Source organism: Erithacus rubecula (genome assembly GCF_903797595.1).
Source record: "Erithacus rubecula genome assembly, chromosome: 2".
Taxonomy (NCBI): Eukaryota; Metazoa; Chordata; class Aves; order Passeriformes; family Muscicapidae; genus Erithacus; species Erithacus rubecula.
Window position 1 is genome coordinate 62,041,946 of NC_136685.1, and position 26,483 is coordinate 62,068,428.

General features: G+C 39.6%; 1 protein-coding gene across 3 annotated transcripts; it reads right to left on the reverse strand.

Moving 5' to 3' along the window:
• Window positions 1-1,747: 1,747 nt before the first annotated feature.
• LOC306814291 (uncharacterized protein) lies at window positions 1,748-26,475 on the reverse strand. 3 transcript variants are annotated; one of them, XM_079330219.1, is made up of 14 exons: window positions 25,805-26,475; window positions 22,651-22,770; window positions 21,569-21,688; window positions 20,388-20,507; window positions 16,686-16,808; window positions 15,574-15,656; window positions 14,230-14,355; window positions 13,353-13,398; window positions 12,077-12,207; window positions 7,674-7,802; window positions 5,912-6,026; window positions 4,905-5,039; window positions 3,592-3,717; window positions 1,748-2,713 (listed from the first exon to the last, which is right to left on the reverse strand). In XM_079330219.1, the coding sequence occupies exons 1-14, from the start codon at window positions 26,028-26,030 to the stop codon at window positions 2,592-2,594; spliced, it is 1,722 nt and encodes a 573-aa protein (XP_079186345.1). In that variant the 5' UTR covers window positions 26,031-26,475; the 3' UTR covers window positions 1,748-2,591. The 3 variants fall into 3 exon arrangements, with proteins under 3 accessions (XP_079186345.1, XP_079186346.1, XP_079186344.1); XM_079330220.1 differs by having other exon boundaries at window positions 4,905-5,036; window positions 12,077-12,210; XM_079330218.1 differs by having other exon boundaries at window positions 12,077-12,210.
• Window positions 26,476-26,483: the final 8 nt, after the last annotated feature.

A 26,483-nucleotide genomic window follows, 5' to 3' on the forward strand; every position in this document is an offset into this window, starting at 1 on the left:
AATGGGCCGGCTTTATTTCTCATGTATACTTTGTTTTTTGCCTCTTTTTTTTTTTTTTTTTAACAGAACTGGATTTAAACAGTTTGTCATTACACTCAATCCAGGTTTGCTTCAAATGAGAGCAAGAATTTCTTGTGTCAGAGGCCTGACATACAAAATAAAACCCAAGGGAATTGAGAGTAGAAGTAGGTGTATAAAATTTTTTTTAAAAGTATTTAATATTAAATTTTTAAATATTTTGGTTAAGCTTCTTTTAATGCAGGGAAAATAGTTTCTCTTCTGTTGAGTGTTGTTCTTGACAATAAAATATGGCACGGGAGGATTGCCAGCTCCTCTGCCTGCAGTTGCAGCTGGTTGTGTTGTTTGTACCATGAGGGGCAAGGTGGAACTGCTCTGTGAGGTAGAATTAGCAGGTGCAGACCTCAGCTGTTTTGAGGGTTGGGAGCAGAAGCCTTCCCCAGCAGGGAGCTGTGTGCCTGGGGAAGGCTCAGCTCCATGCTCCTGTCTCCACAGCACAACATCAGTGCTCACAGGGATGATGCTCTGTGAGTTATTCCAGGACATCACAACTGCTGCACTGCTCACCATTAGCTCTGCTTGCTTCATGTCTTTTATCTCATCATTCCTGATGAAGAATGCTTTATTTGATTCCTTGCTAAGACCTTGAAATAATGATTGACATTAAATATCTAAGAATACAAATACAGGACACATTCTAATATCATTACTTAATATTGTACTGTTGCTTTTTGATCTAAAATGACCCACAGAGGTGGTTTGCAGTTTGAGATTTTTTTTGTTCCTAGGCGTGTCATTCAGTCAGTTTTAGAAAATCCACCTGCCCAAAGCTGAGCACGTGGTTTGTCACATGATATTTCAAAACTAGATTCTTGTCACACATGAAAACTGAAAATGCCATATTTTGGATATTTTCTGTCTACCCTGCACTTTAACAGGCCTTTTTACTGCACTGAGTGTGGCTTTGGTTCTTTTTACATGTTTGTTTAAGTTTTTTTCTTTTGTTTTGTTTATTTTTTGGGTTGGTTTTTTTTTTTGGGGGGGGGGAGAGTTTTGTTTTGTTTTTTCCCAAACAGTACCATTGGATTGAACTTGCTGATATGAAAAGAAATCATTATTGAAAATGCCTCCTCCCAGCACCAAAATTAAGCTCAGAGATTTGAGCCACAATAAAATGGGACATTGAGCTATTAACTGACAGAATAACTTTTTAAAACTAATTTTTAAATCTCACTTTTATTCCACGTTTGTAACCAGTATCAGCTCTAAAGATTCAGGTGCACATAAGAGTTACAAGACAGTCAGAAGCACCTCAAAAGACAGTGTGCTGTTTTTGGTTGGGTTAGAGTTAATTTTCTTCACAGTGGCTCAAAGGGGGCTGTGTTTGGGTTTGTGGAGGACATGAGGTTGGTAACACAGGGATGTTTTAGTTACTGCTCAGCAACACTTGCACAGAGTCTGCCTCTCACACCACCCTACCTGCTTGGGGTTGCACAATAAGTTGGGAGGGGACAGCTGGGACAGGTGACCCCAGCTGACCATAGAGACATTCCACATCTTATATTGTCATGCTGGGCATACAAAGCTGGGGGAAGGAAGAGGAAAGGGGGATGTTTGAAGTTACAGTGTGTGTCTTCCCAAGTAACCATTACACATGATGGAATGCAGCTTTCCTGGAGATGGCTGAACATCTGCCTGCCCATGAGAAGAAGATATGTAAGAAAATAAGTTGAATTTAAACACATTTTTATTGTTATTTAACTCTATTTAAAACGAAGAATCAATATCAAAATATAACAAAAACTCCTAATTTTGCCAAATATTTTCAGTGTTCCCGTGTTGCAAGTAGCTTTGGAAATAATTTAACATTTGCAGAACACAGTTCTGTACTTAAACATATCTCACACAAATCCTTCATGGTTCCTGCTGTGTTCTGTACTTGCTCTGTGCAACATTTCCTTGCCTTAACATGCCTTTGCTCTTCTGCTGCAGAGTAGTGCCTATAGTGTGAACAAGGATCAGCTGTAAGGCTTCACCCATACTTGTTTATTACAAATTTCTTGCACTTTCTGAATTGTCCCTCATAAGTTACTTTCTGTAGCAACCTGCTCATAGTTTTCTACTTTTACTGCATGGGTTGATTCAATTATTTTCCAAAGTTCTTGGAGTGTGGTCTGAAATACAGGACACGGAACAGAAACAGAATAAAGATGAATGCAGAGTCACCTGCATACCTGAGAGGTGCCTCATCGGTGCAGTCAGTCTGTTGCATGAATAAAACCTCATTAATGGAGTGCTGGTTTCTCTGAAGGGGGGGTGAAGAAACCAAAAACAAACCATGGAAGGTTAACCAAGCATAGTGGGTGTTTTTCAGCATGTAGCCAAGTCCTCAAGTCAAAGAGTCCAAGGAATTGTGTTTTGACCTGCTCCAATTCTTGTTATCGGGACATCTCTCTTGTATGATGAAACTGCAAGTAGCAGGAAAATTACAGGAACCAATGAAAAGAGTTGTTTCCTCTGAAAGTTCAGGCCCTTGGATCTGGTAAGTTTTCATAAGCCATTTGGCTTAAATATTAACTGTCTTCATGGCACATAGCTGCCCTAAGGAGCTCTTGAGTTTCTTCTGTTTGTTGATGCACTTGCTCAAGGAGTTTGGCCATTTGGCTTTTTCTGAATGCTAATGAAAAGTCTGGATCTGAAGAGGAATAACAGGTGTTAAGCAATCTGCTGTTTTTCCCTATGCTCTAGTGCAGAGGCATAGAAAACTTATTTTTCAGGTTAGATATGGTTGATTGGTGGTTCTTATTACAGGTAAAGCAGAAAAATACCACACAAAACAGATACAAATTCAGTTTTCATCCTTTCATCCCTCCATCCATTCAAGATTGCTACTAAATTCTGCTGGTCCAGATGTATAAATCTCAGTTGTCAAATTCAGCCTTATGCAGCAGCTGCCTATCTAGATACAGCAGGGTTTTGGCTCTGGTTCTACATATGTATAGATATGTGCTATATAATTATTACCATATTATATCTCTCATAAGTACTCAACTTTTATCCAAAGACAGGAAGACTAGACAAACCCAGAAAAAAATATTAAGGAATGGATTTTTAAGTATGAAGATGTGAGACTTTCCAGCTTTAATGTCAGTTAATAATGCAATTTCCTATTCACTTGCTTTATCAAAATAAACTAAAATCACATTTAAAAAACTTTCAGGTTTCATCTAGTGCCCAAAATTTCTTATACAGGGTAAAAGCATCTGTTCCTGAAGTCCTGCTTCCCTGCTGTTCAGAAAGCTTTTAATTTTAAAGCAAGTAAACAAAATCCTCTTGCATTTATCAGGACATACTCTTAAAGAGCTGCTTTAAAACAGGTGAGGTAACAGCTACCCTTGAGATTATTCTGTTTTCTTAAGTGAGGAGAGCTAGTTCCCAGAGAGGTTTGCACTGTCAGTGGTTGGACTTGACCTTAGAGGTCTTTTCCAACCCTAATGATTCTGTGATCTCTGTTACTAAGCAGTGCCTGTTTGCTGCTGGTGGGTGCAGGCAGCCTTGGCAGGAAGGACGTACCTGCTCGCAGTCTGCAGAATGTGGAGATGCCCAGCTGCTGGAAACGGACCTCCTGGTGGGTAAGAAAATTCCTGAGGTAGGCTTGAATCTCTCCAATGCGATGCTTCCACAAAAGCATCATTTTTTCTGCATAAATGGAAGAACCACTGGAGATCAATATGAGCCTTTAAACACTTTGAAAACTGATTTTTGTTACAACGTTTATAAGATCAATAATGAATCATCCACCTCCAGCTAAAATCAACATTACTGCAAAGACTGGCAAGGGACTTCCCTGTACTTCAGCTTCTGATACTACTGCTGATACTTCAGGTAAATAAAAAGATGAGTGGGCTGTGCTGGGAATTTGATCCCTGTGCAAGAGGCCTGCTTCTCAGACTGGTTGGCCTGGTAGGTGAAGCTATCCATGAGATGATTATGCTGTTGGATTCTGTTCACTACCTTAGAGTCTGCTCTGTTGCAAATCCTTGATGCTGGAAATGGAACAGAATGCATTTTCCCTTACTGGGGACTCAATGCAGATTTGTTTTTCTTATGTCTAAAATCTAACCATACCTTTCTAGAGAATGTGGCAAGTATCATCAGAATACCCTTTTCTTGCAAGTCTTAAAGGCTCTCAGCTGCATGGGACAAGTATATTAAGCATACAGCTGTTTATTTTCTACAGGTAAAAGTAATGCTCTTTTATTCTCTCTCATTGAAACTTTAAAAATTTTGGCTGCATTCTTAAAAGCCACTTCACTGCTCCTGCTAATTTAGTCTAGAATTATATCAGCAGGATTTGGCTCAGTAAGAGTTTTTCTCTTGCTGGTCAGGGAGCAGAGTTAATCTAAAATTTTGGAACACAACTTCTGCTGTCTGTGGGGGATGCCATCACATTTTACATCCTGAGAAAGAAGGTCAAACTGAAAGATGTAACCTTGTCTGAAGTGACCCTTGTCTGAAACACGTTCTCATCTCTCCCATGGTGAGGAGTATCTTAATGGTCTCCCACCTTCCTACTGAAGTTGTTTACAAGGATCACAGAATTGACTATGAACCAGGCAGTTCTTGAAGAAGGCAACAAACATGTGAATCAGACTTTTATCTATGGTCCACTTTTATCCCTGGACTTTTCATGCACTTAAGGACTGTTTTATTTCAAGAGTGACTATAGGCACTTGTAACCTAAAAAATTTGTAGAGACCAAATAGAGGGGTGATAGAGGGATATTTAAGGTTGTTCAGTGTCTGACAGTCCTTTGGGAAAAGGCTAATTTCACTCCAGCCAGCCATAATTCTCTTTCAAAGCACAGTTAATCTTGTGTGAGTTACCGTGACCAATCATGTCCTGGATGATGGAGGCAGCATGAAAGGATAGCTCAGGATATTCCAGTTGGCCAGCCAGTCTCACCAAGCACTTTGTCAAAGGTTCATCCATCCACTGGACCATGTGCAACATGGCTCCTTCTGGAAGGCAGAAAGGTGTGAGAGCAGTCTCTAAATAGGAACTCCAGTGTCAAAGAAATGAAAGTGAGAGGTCTGCCAGAATCTGCTGAAATAGTGAGTCCTTCATGCAACTGGAGAAAAAAAGTAAGTGCTGAACTTGGTTAATAAGTATGTTTAGATTTTTAAAAAGTATTAGGTTCTGAGGTTGTGCTCTCAGTAAGGTAAAGGCCATGGATTTGATTCATATTTTGTTGGCATTTTGTTCTGCAAAAATGAATCACTTTATGTGCCAGATCCACTCTTGGCCTGTTGGGCTCAGTCTGTTCAGCAGCTACTGCACTCTGCTTGCAAAATTAAATGTGACATATTGCCAGCTGTATGGCCATTACACCAGATACAAGACATGACTTGTTGGACAGATAATATCCAATGCTGGGGCATGTTGGGAAAATTTACACTCATCCTTCTTGCTCTAAAGAGTGCTCTACCTTTCAAGAGTGCCAATTTGGTATCTCTGATAAAATCCATATGCAAAAAATTTCAAGATAAATACTTCATATTTTAGTCTTTTTTTATATCAGTTTCTGCAATGATAAAATTATTTCAGCCTGAGAAACTGGGAAATGTTACAAATAGAAGCAGACAGGCTGTGTACAGCAGTAAAGTTCAGCACAAAAAAATTTAGAGTGAAGAATTTTAAGCAGTTGAACAAAAGCACAGACAATGGAGCCCATGTATGCTGCCAGTGGATTTTGTTCTTGAAACTTATAACTAAACAACGAATTTAAAGGGAAAGATGGGCTGTGTGTCCAGCTGTGCTCCATCTCCCATGAGAATTAATACAGGACGTGCACTTCTCAGATTCAGCCATTCATGGAGGGCTGCTGCCATACCTTGCTTGGCTAGCTCAGCGAGGCAGGAGGTCACGTAGCGAAGGGAGTCCTCCTGAGTGTGGGTCACAAGCATGGTCTGCAGCAGACCCTCCACACAGCTGCTCTCTGTGATTCTCTGCCACAAGAGAGAGATTCATGTTTAGCACTTCCAGTGTGTTTAGTGGTGTCTGGGGGCTTCAAAAGTACTCCTACAGTACTGAGGGATAAACTACCAATAATGGAAATGTCTCCTCCCAGATCTACCATGAGCAGGTGAAAACACCTTGGATTGTTCAGAGATCACCTGTACAGAGGTTTTTTGAGTTTTATAGAGTGAGTTGCAAACACATAGGAGACTTAGCCTGTGCTGACCTGGATTAAAAGCAAAAATGAGCCAAGAAATGAGTTCTGAATGAGTCAGCTGGAGGTTAGTGAAGTTGAGGTTCCAGTGAAGTTGAATCATGAAGTTATCAGCTCTCTGGGAGGCCCTAACAATGGAAGCTGCTCATGGCTCCCTAAGTGAGCTCAGGTGTCTATCAACAAAAGGGAGTATCTTTTTTTGATACTCATTTTATGCTGCAGTTTTTTAACTTGCTGCTTAGAGGTTCAAGGTGGATTTGAGACTGCTGCTTTTCAAGCTCCCACACTCTGTTTATGTCCTGCTGGCATAAAAACAGCACTGTCTTTTTCCTCTTGTGCCAAGGACTCTTACGTGTTTTAGGGAGCGTTCCTTAGAACTGACCCTGGAAACCTGGCACTCCCACTCATGCCTGTGTATTCACTTAGGCAGTGAGTGCTTGATGCTCTCTATTTTATAAAGCTTTATGAAGGTGAAGCAGCTCCAGCTGATAACAGGATAAAGTCACAGAGAATTGAAGTAATTCAAAAAAAGACTGTGTTTTTCAAACTTTGAATGGATGGTCCATTTTTATTCCTACTGTGGGCTTTGAGTTTAAGGAAATCTAGTTTCCTGCAAAACTTGATGTTACAGCTATTAGAAATTTATGTAATTCTTATCTTAGTCAAGAAAACCCATTCTCTTCCTTCTGTCTGGTTTAAATCTCCGGAACTAGTAGTAATTGGATCATGAACAAAGAGGAAAAGAAAAAAAAAAGAACTGAGTCTTGAAAAGTGTGTACTAGCAAGTGGGACAAAGAAGAAATGAGGATTTGGTGGGATGTTTTCCCCAATATTGATTGCTACTGGTGACACTGTTTGATCAAGGTACTCTGAAAGGCAAGGAGAAAGGAAGTGCATATGGATATGCATCTGTGCATATGGATTTCAAAGCAAAGTCAGCAAGAGAGATCTTTGTAGCATTTTGGCATAGCCAGTATCTTACCAAAAAGGCAAAATGTACACCAGTAGCTGGGGTTCTATTTCGCAATGAACAGCAGCTAAAGCATGAGAGCCAGGAAATAAAGATTCAGTTTATAACTGACGTCAGATTTTCCTGAATGATTCCTTTAATGAATATGAAATGTCCTTGCTAGAAGAACTTTTTATACCTATAATGCAGTCAAATTAGGTAACCACATCACTCATAGCAAAAATTAGATATTTCTTATTTTAATTAGCTTTTTGTACTGTATTGGGAAAATATTAATAAAACTACCTTTCATTATGGTCCTTTTATTCATACATGCAGTTTTGGGTAAAATATATAGCAATCTGGCATATGTTTAATTACCCACAGAATTAATTATTTTTTAAATGCTGATTTGACATAAACACAATGGCAATCTCACAGGGTACAGTTCACTGACAAACACTGGGTACCTACCTGACTGTTTTTGGAAAGGCTCAGGTTTTTGATGATGCAAGCTGTATGTCCAACAATCACAGGGTCTGTTTTATGTGATGCCAGTAACATCCCCAGGCTCTGCAGTAGCTCAGCACATGCCAGAGTGTCCTAAAAAGAGCAAGAAGTATCTCAGTTATATCCAATATGGACACACAATGTGACTTTGTAGTGAGCTGTGGAGAAATCCAACTTAGCTCTGCAAGAAGAGCATTAGTTTGCTTATTTAAACCAAGGATGTGGCTGGGTCCAGTGCTGCTTCTCTCAAGTATGGTCTGATTGGCATTGACTATTGAACTCTTGCTATGGAAAGCTGGAGTCTTCAAAGTCGTGTAGTTTATTGTTGTTTCCATCAAATACCTCACCAGGGTCACTGCTAGTAGGGGAAAGATGTGATCCTGACTGGAAGGAGAGGTGGTCAGGGTCTGTGTCAAAGGCACATGGTGAAGTAGCAGCAGCAGTGTGTCCTTGAGCACCTCAGCAATTTACCTGGCTACCATGATGGATTGTATGCTTAGATTAGTTTGTGATCAGGCACCTCTTTAGTAAACATGTCCTGAACATCTTCTTTACACACATTTCTCTGCTGTCTGGTGATATTTTAGAGGTACTTTGCTGAGTATCTCTCTCCCATTACCATTAATATTAATTGAACCACAGAATGGGTTGGAAGGACCTTAAAGATCATCGGGTTCCAAACCCCTTGCTATGGGCAGGAACACCTTCCTCTAGGCCAAGCTGCTCAGAGCCTCATCCAACCCAGCCTGAAACACTTCCAGGGATGGGGCATCCACAAATTCTCTGGGCAACATGTTCCAGTGTCTCACCACTGTCACAGTAAGGATTTTTTTTCCTAATATCAGATCTAAACCTACTTTTTTTCAGGTTGAAGCCATTACTGTAGTATCAAATCTGAGTCTGGATTACTGCACAGGTAGTAAACAATATGGATTAAGGAGGCACTGCTGTATGTAAGAGAAACCTGACTTCAACAGTTTGTGTTAGGTCTACAGTTAAAAGCAAAAGATTTCCTCTTGGGGGTGTTTTTCTGTCAGTCTCCTTCCCTTAGGAATTTAGGAGTTTTTTATGCAGTTCTTCTATTTGTTCACAATGAACTATATTGTTTGTACTACTTGGAAGTCAAGATGGATTAGCAAGGGAGTTCAATATAAAAAAAAAAATCATTGGTCCTATCCAGAGTTGAAAAAAATCACATGATTCTGAAATTTGTGAAATATCAGGATCACTAAAGCAGTGTTGAAAGGCAGATGTCTTTAAAAGTTAGTTTAACTTTAATATTTCTTTTGCTTAGGCTAAATTGCAAAAGTCTATCTTATTTTCTTTTAATACCAGCTGGCATCTTCACTTAGCTCATTTTAAGTGCTGTCACAACCAGCAATCCTAAAATAAAGCAGGAAAATAAGTGGAAAGGGCAGTTCTGTGCCTAAACACAGGGCATTTAAAGAATCCTATATGCAGACATGACAGTAAATTTTCCTTAGTCTTATTTTTCCTTCTCTTTAAAGGAAGAAATAATATAGTTTTAGATAACCCAATTATATTACCACTGATGACTCTTTTCTATGCTTTTGGGCCAAATGTCCTCTTTCCATGTAATCCCATCAACTACAACACTCATTTTTGATTTGCTACAGCCTGAGAGGAGGAAATTTTCTATGCACTATAAAGGAACTTTCTAATATATAATGACTTCCTTGCCAAGATCTTTTGTTTATTTAGGACCTACATTAGCGAGTGGCAGTACTTGAATTTTGCTGAACTTCTTTTTTTGGCTGGAATATGGCTGAGATCCAGATTTACTTTTTTTTTCTGGCTCACTCCTGCATACTGCAAGAGAATCACGAGAAAACTGTGAGTAAAAATAGATTGAGTGATTCAGATGGATATTGATCTAACTTCTCCCAAGACTAGAATATTAAAAAATTAAAAATAAAGGCAAGGAAAAGCATTCTAGCAGCAAGTGTGCTTACAGTTGCAATGCTGCATGCATACTCCTTACACAAGGATTTCTTGACAAGGTAAATATTATGCCATTTACCAGTTAGCAAGATGGTAAGGCAAAGTTATTTTGTACCTGGAGTGGAGAGTCAGTTGCACCATCTGGAACAGACAGACCCTGACTTCCAGGTCTTTTGCTCAAAGGTATTTGATTTAAAAGACTCTTTTCTCACAAAGCCTGATTCTTTAGTGTTTCAGGGTTGGACTGTCCTTGGGAAAGCTGAATACAATTCCCTCTGCAAGAGGGAAGTTTTCCAGCCCTTGCTGGGAATCCCTGTCAACAGGCTGACCAGGAGATTGCAAAAAGGGGGCTGAAGAAGGGTGAGGAGCTGCTGTGAAGCATTCCTGGGGGTTTGCCTCATGGTAACGAAAGGGCAGATGGATTCTGCCCCATTGTATCCTGGGTAGTATTTGTAATAATTCAAGCATCACTTGACTTGGTTGTAAAGGTTAGCTTTGTTCAGTGGTTTGTTTTCTAACAGTTGTTCCCATGGAGAAGTCCCTTTTTCAGTCACGGAAAATTCAGCCTGAGTTAGAGAAAGAAACACTGAAAAGCCTTGAAAAGCAAGCCAGAAAAGGCATGGAGCTGGGGAGGCAGGATATGAATGAGAAGAGGTCAGCCTCTTCTCAGAGTGCCCAGGGCTCGCTCGCACAAAGCAGCAACATTCAGGAGCCAGGGACAGCCGTGTTTGCTCACTAAAACAAATTTAGAGATGTACATGCTTCTCACTGGAGAATAAAGTGAGCTGCTTTGCTTTACAGCCTCTTGATACTGCCCCTTTTTCCCTCATGAAGGATGGACTGTTTCATCACTTGTGTGATGAGGATGAGGTCCCATTGTCTTTGTTCCCCCTGATGCTGACCACGTCTCTTTGTGGCCAGGGCTTGGAAACACTGGTAAAGACAAGTTTCAGGACCAGGGAGAAAGGGATTTGTGGGTACTCTTTGCTGGGAGAAACAAAAACTAAACAAGGTTTGGAGACAAAAAAGCAAAACTGAGTGAGGACCGTGTTCCACTATAATGTTCTATTGAATAACATAGTTACTGTGCAAATGGCCTTCAACTAAGTTAATGCATTTCATCTGTAAGCTTGTTGAGTGCAAATTGCTTGTCAAACTGCCTCATACAATCGAAACACAATGAGGATGTTCAGTGCTCGTGCAACCACTGTGCCTTGAATAGCTCTGTGCTCTAGTTGCTGCTTCCCAGGCATTGAGCTCATCCATTTTCTCCATCATGTCCCAGAGGTAGGGGAGGTGCAATTTTGGTTTGCATACAGACAACAGAACTGTAACACACCAAGCTTTTCAAACCCAGAGTAAATTTCCAGTCAGGCTGCTGAGTGTATTTCATGCACCTAAGGTCACCTGAATTTAATCAGACCCTGTCAGACTACTGCTTAAAGCAATGTGGCAGGAAAGGTTCTCACATATTTTTGCTCACTGTAGCCAACCTCTGACTACTTTCAAATGCTGTTGTTAGCTTAAAACACTTACCAAAAACCTTTCATATCTATCATATCTTAAGGATATCTTTAATTACTGCAAAGAAAATTTTATTTAAAAACAAGAGTAATCTGTTAGTATTTGCCATAATTTAATTGTAGTCAGACTTCTTCAGGTATTTGCTAGTGGTGTTTAATGGTGGTGTTTACCCTGAACAAACAGAATCATTCCATAACTTAGGACATGAGGATACACAATCCTAGTGAAAGTCCTAATGCATTGACTAAAGATAGATAGGATTTCAAATTCTTAGTCCCCCATATGTTTTTATCCTAATTCAAAATATGTTAATATTTTACAAATACACTTTTGAACAAAGTTGTCCATGTAGGGAAGTAATGTATATTTGCCCTTTGTTCTGCACTTCTGCACTTTAAATGTGTGCTCTAAATTAGTTCCTGTGCTTCTCAGTGTGTGGGGAAGCTCTGTAGCCAAGAAATAACTTCCTTGGGTGCCCTCATTGGTGGCAGTCTCTCATGGAGCTGTGCGTGTCCTCCCCCCTGCACACCCATCTGGAGACCCGTGGTCTGGGGACTGAGGGGACTGCAGGGAGTGCAAGGCAGTATTCACATATCCAACGACCCTGACACCCATCTCCCCCTCTACTCTCTCACTGGTCTGTCCTTTGGATCCCCCTCAGCACAACAAATGGCTCCTCAGGTAGTTAATGTCTGTGAAGATGCAGTACATGAAGCCTTGGTATTTTGGGTAGGAGAGAGAAGGGTTGGCAAGTCTTCCACAGTCTCTTGGTCATTCTCAAAATATATTTCATAGGCAGTTCTGCCATAACAGAGTGTTAGCCCAGGTGGTGGCCAGAAGTAGTCTTTCTCCTCTGTTTTTTGGGAAAAGACCTCCCATACCTGGTTGGGTGGGTGCTGGGAGAGTATCCAGAGCAGAGCAATGGAGGCACGGCGCACCTCCTCGCTGCCAGAGGCCAGGAGGGAGCACAGCTTGGGCAGGGCGTTCTCAGCAACCATCTCAGCCTGGATGTCTGCTGGTGAGGGAAAACAAAGGGGGTCAGGGGGGTTCAGAGCACTGCAGGGAGTAATTCAGGCTCTGACTCTTAGCAGCTGACAATTGTCTCAGTGGTCAAATTAGAGGGGACCTCTCCATCTCCATGGGATGGGGCAATGGCAGATGTTCAGTTATAAAAATAAACCCTCATTTGCTCTGCCTCCTTTTGCTGAGGGATTAATGTAAGCTTGATGAAAGAATGTAGGTTTGGGCACCCTCAGTCTGTGTCTGAACCTCAAAAAAAAAAGAGTGAGGGGAATATTCTGAGTCCATCACTGGCATAAGGTCAGGTAAGAAGGTGGCAGCTTCTGCTGCACAAACAGAAAGACCTCCCAAGCACCAGCTATCTCACAGAGTTATGGTTAGCCACGAGACAGCCCAGCCATCCCACTGAGTTGTTATACCCCACTTGCCCCTGCAACCTCAGTAAGTGCACTGAAAGGTAATGCCAGAGCAGCCAGCAGATGGAGAGGCAGATCTAAAAGTCAAGCAGGCCAGGTGTTTCAAACATGTCAAGGAGTGACACAGCACTTCCTTCACTCTCAGCTCCTCTATAATTGTGACTGCTTGAAAATTAAGCATCTCTACATTTTCTAGATGAATAACTCTACCCTGGAGTCTGGGACTTTAGCACTGAGTGTGCCAATCCTCTGCCACTATCTCCTGAATATGTCATAGAAATGAATCTTGGACACTTAATAGGACAGGGTTTTTTAAGAGGATGACAAATGCATGGGAGAAAATTACATTTAATGATAGACAGAATCATGCCTTGGAGAAGACAGGTCCCCACTCAATAAGCAATTTCAGGAGACATTCTGTCCTAACTGGGTTTAATGCTTAGGAAACACAGAAAGGAGGAAAGCTTAGCAACTCGCTAAGGTTCTGTGCATAAGAACACCTCTGCAGCCGTTGTCACTTTCTCCCCTTGCTACCAGGAAGCTCTATGACAGATTTAGTTAGGATGTGTACTGCACCTTCCTCTTCCCTTAACATCCAGTTAAAATGCAGAAAATGTCTCTTTGCTTTTAATAGAAAAGGTTCCCAGCCCACTGTGCTCACTCTGAAAGGCAGAGAGAGAAAGAAATAGTGTGGTTTCTTTATCTCCAAGACATTGCTTACCACTGGTAGCCAAATTTCTTAAGCAAACACATGCCTGGCTTGAAACCTGCTTGTGCCAAAGAGGAAAAAAAAATTTAAAAATGAGAGAGAGGAAGAAAAAGAGCAGTTTCAGTAATGTATATTCTTGCCTATTGCACACAAAATAAACATGACAACACTAGCAAGCTATTACATTATCTTCAAGAATAAATTTTGGCACATGTTTTTTTTCAAAGTTTTGATGATTTTTTTTTTCAGCCTCCTAATATCAGTCATTCTATTGTTGATGAAGAATGGGTTCAGATGTTGGCTTTATTTTAGAATGTCTGATATGTTATAGGAAAATGAAGGGAAAGAAATTATCCCATTTGCTTTGCCTTTTTTTCACCTCCCTTCCACACAGAATTTCAAGTTACACCCTGAACGGAGGTTTCTTGAAATTTATTTGATGTGGATTCCAACAAAGCAAAATTTTCAAGATGTTATTCCTCGAAGCCATACAGTAAAAGTTCTGGATACCAAAAAAAAAAAAAAAAAAAAAAAAAGTAGCACAACAGATGTGTCAGACTTCTGTCACAGACACAATGATCAAAGACAGAGCCTGGACAGGGCACTTCTCACATGATGTTTCAAGTTCATATTATACAGGCTACCCTAGTCTAAAGGAAGTGTCCAGGGCTGTAGAACAACTTTAATAATTTCCCTTTGCTTTCTTCATACATTGACCTTGTAAAACCCATGTGTTTTCTATTATAAATGTCTTTTCTCATGGGAAAGATGCTGCATAGGTACCTGTACAGTAGATGAACAGAATGATGTGAGGCTGAAACTGGAAGCCCAAGTTTATAATTGTACTCAGATGCTAAGTCTTTCCACCAAGGAAAAGCTACAGCTTTACCTTGTCCACAGAAGAGGATAGGAGAGAGATCAGTGTCCGCAGAAGGAATCTGCCACTGGGTCTCAGCAAGGCTTTGTGGTGCTGAACATTGGCTGCCACATTGCTCAGGGCAGCACAGCTGTAATACTGCAAAGAACCAAGAAAAATTGTAGAGAGGTCAGAGTGGTGACACATTGAAGAGAATACAAATAAATTGAAGAAATGCTCAGATTTAAAATCAATGAAAACAAAATGCTTTTTGACCTTAAGGGTGTTTATGGGGTTGACACAACATGCTATAGCTGCTACAGCAATCCTGCTGGGGCGTGTTGTACACTCATTAGGACCCTGGCTATTTGGGAATGTGCTCTGCTGCTGCAATGACATTGCTGCTGGCATCTCAGTTAGGTCATCTGCATCTACTGTACTATATGTTTACATTGATTTACTCAAGCTGGATGTAGCTATTGCCCTAACATGCCAAGGGATCATTGCCAAAGGTTCTAACCATGAATGCTAAGGGAGGGTTGCACATACAAAAGTATTTATTACTAGGGAAGTATAATTAGAAGAAACAGGTTGAGCTACAGAGATGGAAATTTTAAGATGAATCCCAGAGAAATCTAAAAATGCTGAAACAGTTTGCAGAGAGCAATTCCAGAGGGTCCATCTCTTCAGACATTTAAAAAAGTCTGAGTAGAGATAATTAAACTGATGGAGCAAACAATTCTGTACTACTCAAAGGACAGAATGAACAAACTAGCAGAGTGAAAGGCTTACAACACTGATTCATAATGTATTTATCAGCATACTTGTTCACTAAGACAAGTTCTCTGCTGAGTGTGCAGAATCACAAAGAGGTGTCTGTGATAGGCATAAAATAGGATGTTTTACAGATATTTACAATAACAAGAAAAAGATCTTTCCAAGTTATGTCTTCTCAGAATATTTAGTAACATTGCTTAGAGCAGAAGATCAAAGTTAGGATGCAAAAAAACCCCCCAAAACAACAAAACAAACAAAACAAAGAAAAAAACAAAACCCAGAGGAAGAGACCTATCTGCATCTTGTCTGATCTGAAAGGCAGAAGAAGGTAGCCACATAACAACTCCGTGCATGCATTAATGTGTGCTGGCAGAAAAAGTTTTGCTTCATAAACTTTCTCCTGTGGCGTGAGACAAATTGAGTCTTTTAATACACATTGTCTGACTGAGCTGATTTTCACCAAGATGCTCTCCCATGTTTCTCCACTTCACTGGAGAAATCTTTCCTCCCATCCCCTCCCCCTTTTCTGCATACTGAGGCTTGTGCTCTCCTTACAGTCACAATGTTACTGTTTTAAAATCTAACCTGTTTTAGTCATACCTGGACTTCTGAGTCAGGAGATTCCAGCAGCAAGGCAAGAACTGGTAAGGCTCCTTCCTTGCAGAGGACTTGCTGGATTTTCTCTGCCATTAAAAAACAAAAAGTAAAAGTGTCTTCCTCCTTCCCCCTCTCATCTGGAGGCACCATTCAAAAGGGATGTGCACAGTTCTTGGGTTCTAAAGAGTGCTGATGTTGTCCAAATATATGCCAGTCAGTATGATTAAAGAGTACATAATTTAGAGCTTGTGTAATGCAGCAGTATGCTGGTATTTTAGCAAAAAGACTAGCAGGCTGTCTGATTAAGCTTTTGATGGTTTTATGATAAAAATTGCTCTGAGAATCTGAATTGCTGAAGAAGCTGAAAAGCCTCAGGTAAGATCTTCACTATGATTTCTGTGTTTTAAAAACAAATTATTTAAAATACTCAGAATAATATCAGAAATGTAACAGCCAACTGTGTAAGTTCTTGCCAACTGTTTCCTTCCACAACAGAGTTCAGAGATGTTACTCATGACTTTATTGTCTAGCTCTGTGGAATAATGGTATCAGCTTGGTAGGTGAGATTTAATGCTGGTTTGGTTCAGAGTTAATTATAGTAGTCTACATATAATTGCAGAAGACCAAGTACTGTTTTTGATAAAGCTGTTGGGGGATATTCCAGGAGCCTTTAATGTCTGATCCATGCTAAGTTATACTTAGCATATTCCAGCACTGAGTTAGTCAGAACAAGCAAAAACCTCCTAAAGCTCAACTGTGTTGGATAAACCCTTGAGATTGCTTTAAAGCACACCAAATGTCCTGCTAACTTTTTAGGCCAAATTATTTCTTCAACAAATGGCTTTTTTTTCCTATTTTTTGGACTGATTATTTAAATATTCATACACTAGCCCCTTGGATTTGAAAATCAAGCTTTTTTGTTTTGCTACTAGGCAAAAAAGGGCATGTATCAGCTTAACTTATCATCAACCTGTGGTACCAACATGAATGCCATATGCAGAGGAAATCACTTGTGGCTCAGATATGCTTTTATTCTTGCCTTAACCTTTAGGATTATTTTTCTATCAGTGAGTTTCCTTTTGGTAATTTAGGTAAACCATTAGTCCTGAAAGTACCTGATTGTGTGAGGTTCAGAATAGCACCAACTGCATTTTGTTGGACTCTGGGATCATAGGATTTGGCAAGAGACAGTAGGGGTGTAACTCCTCTAGCAGCACCAATAGCCTCTCGGTTGGACTCTGGAGAAAAGAATCAGAGAAAGAAAGAAAGAAAGAATTGCTTACTGTGAGCCACAAGCAGGACAACTAGCAGAACTTTGGTGTTCCTTTCTCTGATTTCTCTGCATGCCCAAAGGAAACTGTTAAAAATTCTGAGAGGTTAATAGCAAGGGAACCAGCTCATGACTTCTGGATTAGCCATAAATCACAGCTGGTTCGTTGCTTTTGGTTTGTGACAAGGATAATTAAAATATCCTTAGACACTTTAAGCAGGTTAACAAAGTCCCTACTTGCTTCATACTCTTGGTATGCCTGATCAACCTATTCACAGTGTGATAACCAAAAATCACATCATTAACTGCAGGTAAGGTTTAATTAATTTAGTAGGGTATATTCAGGGGCAATTTCTCTCTTGGAGTGTCCCTGTGTTACTCACTGGAGAGGTACAAACAGTGCAGAGGTTTCTAAAGACAGAATTTGATTTAAACATTGGGATTTGAAAAGATGATGCTTCTCTGAAGTGGTGGTGATTCTTTGCATGGCAATGTATTAAGTTGTACAGTTGTATTCAACAACCTGGAGTACAAGGAGAACTAAAAAAAAGATCTGTAGAATTCTTTAAGTCTCCTGGATGAAAAACTGGTGAAAAAAAGTACAATACATAATTCTGTAAAATTGACAATATTTATACACAGTTTAAATGATGACCAGTCCATGAAAGTTTGCTGAGAGAAACATGAAGCAGTGAAAAAAAAAAAAAAAAAGTATTTGGATGAGGTCAAGTTTTCAGGTGCTAACTAACTTAGACAATTATGAGAACCAAGTTTTATACCTAAAGCCTATCTAGTGTGGAACTGACATACACAGATTAGCCAGGATATTCATTCAAGTGTAGTTCAGATAATATCAGTTTAATATTCCAGGGCAAGTATTTTTCTGTCTTCCTATGAGTATATACTAAAGTAAATAACTTTTATTCTGAAAAAAAAAAAAAAAAAAAAAAAAAAAAAAAAAAAAAAAAAAAAAAAAAGAGAGAAGAAAAATTGTTCTGGGAAGATTAATCTATTAAAAAATATCTTTTCCATGTGGGAAGCTACTATTCTGGTGAAATATTCTGATCCCTTTCGTAGACAAGCCCTTCTCTAATCTAATCTGCATACATACCATTCTTTTGTTTCCCTCAGTAGAAGCAGAAAGTCTATCGTATGGCTCCAAGTGGTGTGATTCAAACTACTCAGCCAAATAAAAAAGAGAGGTAAAAATATTAAGAAAGAATTTATATATATCACTGCTTCCCTTATTCTTGCACACAATACACTCCATGAATGTAATGCATGCAGAATTTTAGTCACCATAAAGCCATCTAAGTATCTTCCTAATTTGGTTGTGTTTCCATGTTTACCTTTTTTGCATAAATGGCCTTCTTGAAGGATATGACTGACTGAACAGGACGCTTTTCTCAAGCAGACACTGAAAAATTTCAGTCTGAGAGTTTAAATTAAAATAAACCCTGGAGAATTACCTCTTGCTTTATTCTCACTGCTGTGATATCTAAATATAGTCTGAAAAACAAATAAATGGATCCAGCCCATTTAAATCCTAGTTAAACTAGGACAGAGATCCTCAACACTGATCAAATTCCAGGCAGCAACCAAGCCTATGCAGGACTGCCTACCTCTGTGCTCAGCTTTGAAAGCTCCTTGAGTGCTTAATTTGTAATACCTGTGCTCAGAAGGACATTGGTGCTTAAGCGAGTGTGAAAAGACATTAGAAGACCACAGGGAATTAAGGTAGCCTGGATCTGGAGTAACTGAGGGCTCCTTATATTCCATGTTAGACATCTAGAAGGGCAAGAGTGTCCTCAGGACTAAGTAACATCCTTAGGTGCCCAAACAAATCACTTTCTCCATGGACTGTTTAAAATAGCTGAAGGGACACCTCTCTAAGTCTTCAAGGGATTAACTCCACTGAACCTACACAAAGTAGTACTAGTGCCAAACTAGTACTACTAAAAGTTTAGTAATGCCATGCCTAATAAGACATTCAAATGAGGCAGTTTGCATTCCACACAAAGTAATGCAGTATGTAGAATGCTTAACCTGACAATGATATACAATGCTTAAAAATAAGCTCCTAAGGGAAAAGTGTTTAAAAACCTGAAAATAAAACAAAAAGGTGGGATAAAATGCAAATAAGCACTTTCATGTGGTTGGATCCTGCTTATCCACTCCTCCTTTGCAACATAAATAGTTCAATGAGAAATTAACACTTTCATCGTGTTTTCCTCAGCCTTCTGGGACATCAGACTGCAACTTCCCTTGCTGGAGAGGGAAGCTGGTAGAATAAATGTGACAGGAAGGCTATTCATGGCTTTTTGACAGATTTGTACACAATTTGTACTGGAGAACTACGAGTTTGCACAAGGTAGAGTAAGACAGATGAACACGATAACCTTTAGGTGACTGTGGCTGAATTTACCTGTCTGGATACCAGGAAAATATTAATATCATTATATGAAATATGCATTGTTAAGCAGAAGTTGGTAACAAATGCAAGTAGTACATGATGGATAACAAACTGACTGACAGCAAACTAGGAGCAAGTTTTGCTGAATGGGAATGACCACCTGGGAAGAGGCCAGAAATGGAATTCCATGAGGGCCAGTCTATATTGCTTTGAACCAGAAAATTAAAACAAAGATGTGAATATAGGACTGTCAATGCAGTGGAGAACCAGAATATTTTACAAATAACAGACAAGTCAGAAGACTGAAGCAATGAAAACAGAATGAAACTTGTACAAAATGCAGGGATGTGCACTTGGAATGTGGTAGAGCCTTGATTACTTAGTGTCTGCTGGAAACAGCAGCAAAGGAGGAGCAAACTAAGTGATTAAGTCACTTCTAAGAAGACAATATCACCACGGCACAACCACCAAACCTGCAAGAGATACCATGAGATGTACCACAAAACTTCCCTATGAAAAAAAGTTTCCCTACATTCCACAATAAAAGGCACAGGTGAGACCCCAGTTGAAATACTGCACGTTTGTGGTGACTTCTCTTTCAGAAGAGATGAATCCAAAACTAAATTCCTGCAGCACTGATCTGTATCTTGGCACTGTAACAATGCCTGAGGCCTGTGGTACCATGGTATGGCACATGCAAATGCTGCGTTCCATTCCTGGAACATGTAATTTACACCCGGAAGGACTCTGGAGAGGAACAGAGAGTAGCACTTACAAGAGGAGTCTAAAAAGACCTTGGCTTTCTCAGTCTAGTAAAATGAAGGAATCTCATCAGCATAGACATCAGAGAGACAGAGCTCCTGAAGCAAAAGCCAGTGTAGACATTAATTAAGATAAGCTGGTCATGAATACATTTAAGATGAAAATCAGAAAAAGGTTTGTAATCATAAGAGCACAAAGGTCAGAAACACTGAGAAAAATAACTGGAATGTCAGGAGGTTGAATTCATGATGTGGGAATACCAAAACTTGCTGCATCTTATGACTCTTAAACCAATTGCAAATAGACTGTTTCATCTTAAAATATGATGTAAGAGTTGAATGAATTCACAATAGAAGATAAAAGAACACTCACCTGAAACAGCCAAAGTCATGATGCAGGCACAGGAATTACACTGGACAGTGGGATCCTCTGACTCAAGCAGATCCAGAATTGGATCAAGTAACCCCATTTGGACAACTAATTCTTTGTCAACTATTCAAAATTCAAGAAAAAATGGACAAATAAAAAAGTTAACAGTTAGTGATTTTGTGGAAAGAATACATCATCCATTGACTGCTTTGGAGATCAACATTATGATTATACAAAATAGACTTAAGATGGAAACAGCCTGAAAGCCACTCATAGTCCCTAGCTGGGTTTGCTTAATTCCCCTTCAGATGTATGAAAGAGTGAAACAGATGTTTGGAGGTTTTAGGCCAGAAAGTGCCAAATCTGGTTAATTTTGGCAAGAGCAACCACAGCTTTCCAATGGGTACACAATTTATTCAGCAACTTCCTTTCTTTTTCTTCTGAGGTCTACCCTTTAAATATTACTTTTTCTTTGTAAATAGTGACATTATATTATTTGCAGCAAAATCCTTAAAAAAGAAAGCAAAGAGAAAGGCCAGCTTTGCTGAAGACTGAATGGAATACCTGTTGTGGCCCAGGTGCCCAGGAGTGCAGTAGTAGATGGAACTAAGACCCCATTGATGAGGTGTGGCATGTTCATGCCCTATCTATCAACATAAACTTTATTGGGAAGTTTTTCTTCTGTATCTCCCAGATTCTATCTCAAATCTATTTTCCCCTTTAGTTACAGAAGTAAGTGAATTACACTAAGCATTTAAATGTTTTTTGTTTTGGTTTTTTTTTTCTCTGCAAGAAATTTAAGACTAAGGTCCAGTTCATAAAGAACCAGAAAATGAGCACTGTCTCATGCATAGAGTTTATTTCTACGAGCTATATCCATTATTTGAAAGGAAAAATATCTGTAGATCCAAGAATGAGAACAGAATTCCCACACTGGTATAAGGATAATTTATCAGCCTCTATACAGATCCAAGAATTCTTGTCACATTATATAGCTGGAGGGATCTGATGTGTCTTGGTGCCACCAGAAGCTACATATCTTGCAGTCAGAATCAGACTCACACTTGTCCTATCAGGAACACAAAAAAAGGAATCTAGATTTGTGTAGAAGTGCCCTCCTTCTGTCTGAGTCCGGCTAAGAGATACTGCTCCACCTGAAGAGAGATGTGTCATTAATTACTCACTATTTCCTTCCAGCAAGAAGTTGACAAGGGACAAGGAAGACATCTGCTGCACCTCCAGGTCAGCAGAACTTAGTAAGGCATAGAAGGGTTCCAGATGCTCCACAGGCAGGGGGAGGTTCACTGCAAGAATGAGAGGAAATATTCATGAGTCCCATTGTTCACCACAGGCACATTTTTCCCTTGATGGACTAAAGTCTCAGGTGCTCCCATAGACAGGCTGAGTGGTATTCACCTTCATTAAAATTCCACTGCTACTAGCAAACAGGGCAAGTTTGCTGAAGAGGTTTTGAATAATCAAGTACTTCAAACCATCACGGGAAGGGAAGTAGTGTGCCTTGCTACCAAACAGGTCATTCTGCCTCACAGCAGGTCCTTGTGTTGTGGCTACCTGCACATTTTATCCAGCAAAAACACATGGGATAAAGCATCCAAGTGACAGAATATTCTCTTTGGAGTAAAATCAAAACAAACAAATAGATAAGTAAATCACAACCTGCTTATTACTAGTATTTTTACCTTTTTTGTAGAATCCAAACTCTTGCTGGCATTTTATTTGGGATATCTAGGCTGACTCCTAACCATTAACAAACTATTTTAAGAGCCAAATTCTCCCACAGAATAGCTGGAAGAAAGAAGAATGTTTCCTTCATAAATTTTCCCTACAACCTGGCTTCTGGAGCTTTGTCCTCTTCTGTATACAATATATAAAACATTAACTGGTCTCTATGTCCCTTTCCTTTCACCATATTTTGACTGTGTTACTTTCAGGAGATTCAGTATACACTAACTCTAAATACTTTGGGTTCTGCTGAGCTTCAGAAGAGTAACAGTAGTGTAACAATTTCATAAATAAGTCTTTTATAATCATAAGAGATATCTCCTTATAGCAAAATCCAGAACTGACTGCCTATGTGGTAATGACAGTTTGCCATCTTCCTTGGCAAACAACATAGCATGAAAGCAAAAAAAAAAAAAAAAAGCCAACAATTTGCTTAATGAATCAAAAGGAGTTTCACAGTTTGAAATAATATTTTTATTTATGATTACATGAAAATTTTGTAATGCTTACTGAGATAACTTACTGTGCTGACTCATATGCAAGTAATAGAGGGCAGCCGACTGCTGTAAACCTGGGTTTTCTGAAAAGGATAAGGTCCTCAAGGCTTCCAGAGGGTCCTTTCCAAGTGGAGACATTTCAAAATCTAAAGATGTAAAATGACAGCACAGGCTCAATTACATCTGAAAAGGATTAGTTTACAAAAGAAAAAATCAAAATTTACAGTCAACCAAACACATAAGGATTTATGTACTGCAACAGCTCCACAAAGCTCTTCTATCTTTATTCTTGTTTCCATGAGCAGAAGCAATAGATGAACTGGGAATAACCTACAAGAGGCAATGCCTCTTGCAAAGCTCACAAAGCTAGTGACTGGAAACAAGATAAATTATAACTCTTAGACTCTTTTATACTATCTAATATAAATGCAGGTGTTCTTGTTCTCCACAAAAATCTTTATATTTTTCCTAATCTTTGTTAAAATACTGAACATGGATGTTCTTAGTAAAGTAAGAGTATATATTTCTAATATATTTTGTATTTCTATATATATTTCTAAGTATAGAAAGAGTATATATTTATAATTGACCACATCTGAAGTTCACTGTGTTTCTTGTATTGGGTACTGAAAGACAGGATATAAAGGAATAGCAGCATGGGCTTAAATCAGGGTTAAATTTCTAGCATGAGTTTACCTGTTCTCAAGTATGATAGCTCCCCTATGAATAAACCAGATGTTCAACAACAGTTATCAAGCAATAGCAGTCATGCATGACTTCTGTAAGTCACTGTATAATATAATACGTGGAATGGAGCAGCAGACAGGAAAATGAAAGGGACATTGAACCAATGAAGATAGTTAAAAAAGTAATGTATGACTGATCAACTGGTGGAGCACACAATTATAAGATGTATTTTCAGGCAATAGATTAAATCTGTGCATTAATGATTGAAATACCTCTATGAAAAATGCCTAGCTACTTTACCTCCCATGGGACAAAGAAACATGAGGGATGTGAGGGGCATGAGCTTTCATGCTTCAGTGCAAAACACAGCCAGTATCTCAAGCCATTAGAAGCTGCTGACATGTCAAGACTAGCAAACTCCTAACCTCAAGTTTAGGTAAGTGAGCTTCACAGAACTGCTTCATAAAAAGATCAATTTTTAAAATTATTAGTGATACATACAAAGGGAAGGACTTTCCTGTGTGTGCAAGGTTATAGAGAAAAAAACCCAAAAATCTCTTCATGTGGTTGAATTCTGTTCCTTTATCTGAAACTGAATCTGTCTGATTCTTCCACATATCAGGTTTTGTTTGAGAGAGTGATAAAGCTGAAACCACTCAAAATCTTCACTTGCTTAAAATATCAAAATTTGCTGCCCTGGCTAACAGATGAGTATGATGATCAACCATGAAGTCTACCATGAAGTCTTTGCACCCAAATTGTCCAAACACTGTCTGTTTGCTTTTTGGATAAAATACACAGGTGAGTGTTAAAGTAAGGGACGTGTCTTGGTTCTCTTTGTGAGGCTTCCCTGCCTCCATTTGTCTAGGCAGTAAGATTTGGCCACTCCGAGAATTAACCTTGGTTCTGCTTCCTGGGTGGTGTATGTGTCCTGCTGTGGACAGAGCTCCCTGAAAACCCTCATTGTCACCTGTGTACTGCTGTCAGAGAAGCTCTAGGCTTCCTGCTGCTGTATCCCAATTCCCATGTATCCAAGACAGACCAGACTTTTGAAGACTGATCTTGGAGAGGAAAGTATCTCTAGAGAAAACACACACTTAGTCTTTTCAGGGAGCAGCAGTGGCTGCTACAAGGGGCATTCTGGCCTCCCCTTCATTACATCTCATCCATCAACTGTACAGGGATACTGCCAAGACAGTCTCCTACAGAGACTGTCAGGAGCATGCTAGCCTTTGGAAGACAAAGTTCAGCCCTAGAAGATCTCCCCTGTATAATAAGCTATCTGTCCCTATTCTGGATATGAATGTCAGGATTTAAACCAGTGCTAAAGGTGCAACGATCCTTATCAGCAGCAGAGGACCCACCACCTTCACTGGATAATGACACCAGCAAACACCAGGTGAGCCTAATTCACACATGCTCCCAACAAACAGTCACAGCAATTATTCCAAAGGTTGTTCCATGACAGATCATTTCAAAAAGCATTAATCATGTTATACCAAGGAAAAATGTCTCTCCTGGTTCCCCTCACAAGATTGTTTCATGTTCCCAAAAAGGCAAGTAAAGAAATAGTAGTCCCACACCTTCCACACAAAGGAAAATAGGAGACTATGCAATTTTGTGTAGTAGTTTTAGCCCAAAGCTTCTAAACATAAAGTATACCCAATTAGTTGTAAGACAAAGCAAAACCAAACAAGCAGTGACCCCTTATCTTAAGATAAGGACTGTTTTTACATTGGACAACCAACAAAATACACTCACCCAAGATGACTGCAGAAGCAAAATAAAAAAAAACAAGTTTTCCTATTGATATTGTATCCTAGGAGAGGACAAAGAGGACATCCCAAACAGAAAAAGAGGGGAAATCAGGCAGATAACATGTAAAGGAGATAGATGAAGAATTATGGATCTATTTGATTCAAGCAAAATCCCATGATTGTTATTAAGTCTGGTGTCTAAAACGTTTGCACAAAAGCATGGTTTCTTGGAATCCTGAGAGCTCAATGATTGTTGTCCCAGGGTGACTTTGATCTTCACAATATATGGTCCAAACATTTCTAGCATAAGTCTGAGTGTTCAGCCAACACAGAGGTGCACAACTGTGAACATCACACTGTGATCTGCCCACTCACAGCTCAGCACTCCAGTCTTAGCAAAGCCTGTGTCCAATTTTGTCAGTACCTTTTGACTGACTTAAAAAAATAACTTTAATTTTGAGAAGGACTCGCTTTTACAAAGCACATTTACATGGGTTATATATTAACAGGGGTGGCAGAGCAAGAAAGTGATTAACCCAGATCCAACTGTTGCACTACTTGAGCCCTTGGTGTCCTGTACACATAGAAAATGCTCTGTAGCTCTGCAGCCTCTCCTCATCATCACCAAGCTGCTCAATGCCATGCCAGAGCAGATCAGCTAGCAATCTGCTCTCAACCCACAAAATTAACTCCCTTGCTCTTTCACAGTCCTTCAGAAAAAGACAAGTCCTCTTACCTGTTTCAATATGCTGCAGAAACTCCTGTGCTGTCACTCTCTCATGAGGCTGTAGCATGGGTTTGTAGAGCTGTCTGCTTTTAGAGCTGTTTTGCTTTAAGCAGGAGCAGTTGCTTATCAGAGTTAAGCATGCCTTGATGCCTTGCACCAAGTCAGAGGACATCCTCTGAACAAAGCCTATGAAGTCCCGCAGGAGCTGCATGCATCGTCCACACAGCTGACCCATTCTTGTTCCAACAGCAGCACGAAGCCAGAAAAGGAAGGAGATGGAAACAAAAGTTTCTTCTCAATTTGTCTGCTTTTTGCACTACCTTGCCTGCTCACTGTTTGTTCTGTCTTACAGGTATTAACACCACACCATGTGTAGATGCTGTAAGGCACACAGACTTCTGTGTCCAAAAAACTACATTTCACAAGGCTGGTTTCTGCAGATCTCCTGGAGTTCATAAATTATTATTTTAAATGAATGCACTGGAGACACACCTTCCTTTTGCTAAAGTAAAATAAGATACTGACCTAAATATTTCATGGAGAGCAAATGGAATTTAAGTCACGGAGCGTCCACCAAAGCCTGTATGAGGCTAGAAAAGCTCTGGGATAATGGAAAATGCAACCTATTTTTGTAAGGCAGCTTTCCACATAAAAGGTAGGCACCACCTTGCCTGCATGTGTACAAGCT